This window comes from Miscanthus floridulus, chromosome 18 (genome assembly GCF_019320115.1).
Source record: "Miscanthus floridulus cultivar M001 chromosome 18, ASM1932011v1, whole genome shotgun sequence".
NCBI classification, from domain to species: domain Eukaryota; kingdom Viridiplantae; phylum Streptophyta; class Magnoliopsida; order Poales; family Poaceae; genus Miscanthus; species Miscanthus floridulus.
In genome coordinates, this window is record NC_089597.1 from 18,687,126 (window position 1) to 18,693,246 (window position 6,121).

The following is a 6,121-nucleotide window of genomic DNA, read 5'->3' on the forward strand; positions in this document are numbered from 1 at the left end:
ACTTCATCTCATTTTTCATCTTACTTGCTGGCTTCTCTTGTTCATGGAGCAAGCGCAAGCTGGAAGGTAGTAGCATCTAGTTAGGTGTGGCATGAGCTTATGGAATTGGCCCCCTCTTGATTTTAGCTCAGGCTCTGCCACTGCTGGGACCCACAGTTCCACTACAATCAAACTACATAATACAGTAATCATTTATATGTGGTCCTGACGAGCATTAGGATTGTGCCGGTGAGTCGTTGTCACACCGCACCGAGCAGTACGAAGTTGGCGGGCAAATGGCAGCCACATGTTTATCCGCTATAGGTATGAGGTGCTTCCGGCAGCAAAGACTTCACCCAAGCAGGGACGAAGCTAGAAAAAAATTTAGGAGGGGCTGAACAATAGCAATTAGCAAGAAAAGTGGTTCAGCAAATCTCAGCCCCTTCTACCTCTACATCTACAGCTAAAATTTCAGGCGACGGCTCTATAAGGCTTCACTTGCTCGCGAGCGGTAGGGGGGCTGGCCCTAGCCCCACCGCTGGCTCCGTGCCTGCACCCAAGTCAGTCAACTGGATAGGATTTCTCCACACGACAACGTCAGCGTCCCTAGCTAGCTCCACACACACGGACACACCTCTGCTCCTGCTCTGCCATGGCCAACCTCGCGCTGACCTGGGTCACCAAAGCCGGCTTGGGCGTGCTCACCCTCAACTCCGGCCTGGCCATCTACCGCGCCAGGGGCGACCCCGCCTCCATCCTCTTCGTCTCAGGTTCGTACACCACCCTGCTCCTCCTCTTCCGCTGCCTCCGGGACTACGAGCGGGCGGCCCCCGGCTCCCCGGCTAGGGAGCGGGCGAGGCGCGCGGTGTGGCTAAAGATGGCAACGGGTCCCGATACCCGATGGGTATGTGATCCATTAGAGGACGGGGATGAGATCATATCTTTACCATACGGGAACGTTCCCTGTTTACCCGTCCCCGTTACCCGTTGGGGAACCCGACTATTTGAGCTGGCATGCGAGTATTAGGCCCAAAGAAGCTCAACATAGGTATTTTAGCCCAAATCTGAACAATCATATATATAGTTTATGTGTTCTAGGAACCCTAGTTCAATTTTTCCTCACCATCTCTGTCAGCAGCACAAGCACGCCTGCCTCACGAGCGCTCGTGCCCCTCGCTTCCTCAGTTCAGTCTCTCTGCCACCTTTGCTCGTCCTCCTCGCAACCTCGCTCCTTCTCCTCGGCATCTCCGAGACTCCGACACGTATACCCGGGTGAAGAAGAAACGTCTCCGATTGCAAAGCTGCGACCCCAAGTGTCTTTGTTTATCGGGTATGCAGTACCCGTCGGGTATCTGTTACCCGACCGATGCCCGACGGGTACGGGGATGTGTAAGAATCTATACCCGAGACAGTTAACGGGGACGGAGACGGGATGAATTCTCCGTAGCGGGGAAGAGAACGTTCTGGCGATACCCGACGGGTACATCCCGGTTGCCATCTATAGGTGTGGCCGCTCACCACGCTGCTCACCGTGGCGTTCGCGTGGAAGGTGGCGGCCGTCATGCCTTCGGCCGTCGCGGCGGCCGTCGTGCTCGCCGTCGCGAGCACCGCCGGTGGCTTCTTTGCTCTGTTCGTTCCCGGATGAAGTCAGGATGGACCGGCCGTCAGATCAGGTGCATGCTTCAGGCCGGCTCCGGGTGTGTGCGTGCGTTACTGATATCTGCAGTGCAGACAGCCGGAGATGATGTGTAATTACGTCGTGTACGGGCTACGAAGGAGACTGCAGGACCCCTGTTTATCCTGCTCGGGCTCGGAAGGGATGGCTGCAGCAGTCACTGTTATCATGTGTATATATTGCAGATTTATACTGTACGCGATGTTTTTGTTCTGCTGTACTGTATTTGCTAGTCTGTAAATGTAGCACCCTCTGTACTAAATGTTTGCAACATCAGCCATAAAATAGCGAGGGAGCTGGTTTAAATTTGTATGGATTATTGCGAAGGATGAGCGAAGCTGCTTGTAAGAAAAAAAGATGAGGTCACCGGTGAGGTGGTCACTTTCCCCGCTAGTATCATTTCGCGCGGAGTTATATGACGTGGCTCGCATGGCGAGCTGACATGGCGGCAATAGTCAGTGCCAACTCTCTCGGTGCCAAGGCCCACAACGACCAGGTCTAGGCCATATCCTCGCGGCCAGGCTGGGTCATCCCACCAGGGCCCAAGCGTCGGCGTCAAGCCGAATGACGCTGAGGTCGGCACTAAAGCCTATGCTGCATGCTTGGATGCCGGCCTGGCCCGCCTATGTGCCACTCTTTGGATCTCTCAAATAGACCGTTGAAGCTTCGATTGAGTGTAAGATCTTTCTATATCAAGGTATCCTCCCTCCCTCCCTTAATTTGTACACGTTGATTTTGTCTTTTTGAAATATTTTTTTTGCATACCCTAATTTTAGTTGTGTCGGGTTCGTAAACCCGGGGTCCCTCACGGACCGGCTTCCCAAAACAAATGTTCGGCCCAAGCAGACAACGCACAGCTTCTGGGCCGGCCCAAGTACCTGAACGACAGGCCGGAGGGGCGATCCAATCTCCGACCAGAAGGCCTAGCCGAGGAGGAACAACACCCGCTTCCGACTCCAGTCCGCCTCTCTGATCGGAGCACTTGCTTCGGTCTCCAGCCCGCCTCCGGATGGCCTCTCCGACCGGAAGGCCTGGCCAAAACACCGCTTCCGACTCTGACCCGCGTCTCCAACCGGGGATGCGCTGAACCCCTGCTCACCGCTCCTGTCCGACTGGCGCGATCAGAGCCGACTGGGACCAACCGGCCGGGGACGCCCGCTCGGTAAGGACCAGGAAACGGACGAAGAAAGTAAGCCAGGGCACACGAGTCAAACCGCAATACAGGGGACCGTACCCTGCGCACCTGTCAGACAGTACCCTGCGACCCTCCTGGCACAACAGAACTCAAACAGTGTTGTAGGCGCCAATATTTTCCCCTACAGTATTATGGGCGCCATTGACTCCCATACGGTAAGGCTCCCCCACATGCCTCTGGGCATCGACAGTGTTGTGGGCGCCGATATTTACCGTACGGGGCGAACATGGTAAAACCCCTTTGCTTGCCTCCCGGAGTCAACAGTGTGACAGGCACCGACGTCTGCCATACCCGAAGAAGACAACACAAACCTCCCACGTGCATCTGACACTCAACAGTGTTGTGGGCGCCTACCTTCATCCTGTACCCGCCGGCGTGGGCAACAAGGCTTTGTAGCGTATGGACTCTCTCCCTCTCACTTGTAAAGCTATCCCCTTCATCTATAAAAGGGGGTGCGCTCTCTCCCAAGAGACTCAGTTGATTCAATTTGATTCAGATTCATTAGATCGATCAAGTTCACTAGTACACAACAGCAGAACCACCAGGTTCAAACCACGAGCACACGCTCGAACACTTAGCATATAACAGAGCTCCTATCGTTTTCGGTCCCTCTGACCAGAGTATGATTGGACCAACTGTACCCCCATCTTTCTTCTTCTCGTTTGTAACCTCACTGCAAACTTCGAGCATCTGGGCTCAGGAATAAAGTCACCGACCAACTCAAACTGGACGTAGGGCACGTTGCCTGAACCAGTATAAACCCTGTGTCATTGAGTGCTAGGCCACCTCCGATCACAACGTACGACAAAACTACAAATATTTACGTGTTGGTCACTTTCTGCACCAACAGTTGGCATCGTCCGTGGGATAAACGATGTACGTTCAACACTTTTTGGTCATCGGATGTCCCATTTTTCCACCACCTTCGCTATGGCAGGATCAAGCGATACAACTCGCTTTGGCTCACTGGAGTTTCCCGCACTCCCACCTGTTGGGACGTGGGTTCCACCCGTCTTCGATCCATCCCAGGCCTTCCTCTTCGGAAGCCTAGACTTCGTCGCCGACCGGCTCGACGTACTACACCTCTGTGAGGAGGCACTCGTTCCGGCGCCCGTCGGAGGGGCACCCTCCATCGGCTCTGGGATGCACGACGACTTCAATGACGCGGCATCTGCGCTTCATTCCGAGCAAACTCTCTGCTCAAACCCCGCTGTGAGTAATGTGCATACTGTTATTTACTCGCTATTTACTATCTTCCGTCAATTATCCGGAGGGACCACGTTGTCCGTACCACAACCGCCGCATGACCGATTCCCCTACGGCCTCGCGTCCCCCGCGGGCGCGTACGCCTAGGGGCTCCAAAAAATGCTGACGCCGTCTCCTCTCACATCCGAATTCGTGGGGATGGCGAGCTATGCTCCCACCTGTTTCTATGAACTCCTGGATGACGAGGTTGAGAGCGATGGCTCCAGCATAACTTATTATCCTCATGTGTTATAGTAACCCAACTATCGTAAATATGTATTGACATTATCGTAAATTAGTATATAAAATTATCGTAAATGGAGGTGGCTACAGAATAACTTATTTTATAGTTGGCTACTGAATATACTCTCCACACATATATATATATATATATATATATATGTATTAATAACATACACACTTGAAGTACCTACGCAACTGCATAAATACACAATCACACTCGCACACACACAAGCATACCCCTACAAACATATATACGCGCATGCAATTTGGATAACCTGTTTTTATATCAATCGTCAGCAGTGTCCGGCCTGGGAAGAAGGAACAAGACATAGAAGCCCCCGATCACCGTGGAACACCCCGTCAGCCACACGGCAGCGGCGAGGGGCGGCGCCATATGCATGTAATGCTAGGTCTGATTATTTGCACTCGACCTTAATTCTGATACTGACGCCGGCAACGGTAGAAGCCCCCATGAAGCAGACGCCGGCCCCGACGACGGGCCACGGCACGAGCACGGCGACCCTCCACGAGAACATCGCCGTGAGCGACGTCGTCGTGAGCCAGACGCTGATCTTGGCGCGGCCCCTGGCCGCCGAGCCTGGCGGCGCCGTCTCGAACCGGCGCAGGCTACAGAAGAGGACGACGAGGGTGGCGTACGTCGCACCGACGAAGAGTATCGTGGCGGCGTGCCCGCCTGACCTGTGGATTGCGATGGCCGAGTTGCATGTCAGCAGGAGGAATCCCAGGAATGTTGGCCACCATGACGCCATGATATGATCCTAGCTGTTTGCGTATGTGTATTACTGCGTTGTCTTTCTGCAAGCAATGACATGGCGCCGTCGATGTAGCTAGGAACATATATATATGTGATATACTATATTACTCACTCCGTTCCAAATTATAACTCACTTTGATTTTTTTAGGTTCGTCAAAGCAACTTATAATTCAGACGCCACGGAGTCCCTGTGTCATCGAGCAGAAGGGACCGTAGGGAGCAAGATATCGAACGAATGAACATTGGGCCCTGTGTATATATATATATATATATATATATATATATATATATATATATATATATATATATATAGAACTACTATTCTGTAGCTGGCTACAGAATAACTTATTCTGTAGCCACTTTGAGTTATGATAATTACTATGTTAATTTACGAGATTATAGTAACTCCTTACTAAGTGGTTTAATATAACGTTATGGTAAATATTCTCATGTGTTATAGTAACCCAACTATCGTAAATATGTATTGACATTATGGTAAATTAGTATATAAAATTATAGTAAATAGAGGTGGCTACAGAATAACTTATTTTGTAGCCGGCTACTGAATAGCCTCTCCTATATATATATATATATATATATATTGGTATTAATAACATACACACTTGAAGTACCTACACAACTGCATAAATACACAATCACACTCGCACACACACAAGCGTACCCCTACAAACATATATACGCACATGCAATTTGGCACTATGTAAAAAACGATTTTTAGCAACGGTTTGATGGAGCCGCTCCTACAGTGGCGTGCTTGGGTGCCCAGACACCAACCGCCCCTACAAATGGAACGGCAAGGGCGGCTGGTGTTTCAAGCCGCCCCTACAAATGGGGTCTGATTTGTAGGGGCGGCTCAATCACCAGCCGCCCCTGAAAATGCTATTTGTAGGGGCGGCTGGTGATTGAGCCGCCCCTACAAATGGCCCCGTATTTATAGCACTAATTTATAGAGGCGGCTCAATCACCAGCCGCCCCTACAAATGCTCCC

The 6,121-nt window shown here is 51.6% G+C and overlaps 1 protein-coding gene across 1 annotated transcript; it reads left to right on the forward strand.

Moving 5' to 3' along the window:
• The first annotated feature begins 578 nt into the window (after positions 1-578).
• On the forward strand, positions 579-1,840 carry LOC136522826 (uncharacterized). The gene is made up of 2 exons (XM_066516628.1): positions 579-844; positions 1,484-1,840. Exons 1-2 carry the CDS (start codon positions 632-634, stop codon positions 1,622-1,624), a joined length of 354 nt encoding a protein of 117 aa, XP_066372725.1. The 5' UTR covers positions 579-631; the 3' UTR covers positions 1,625-1,840.
• Positions 1,841-6,121: the final 4,281 nt, after the last annotated feature.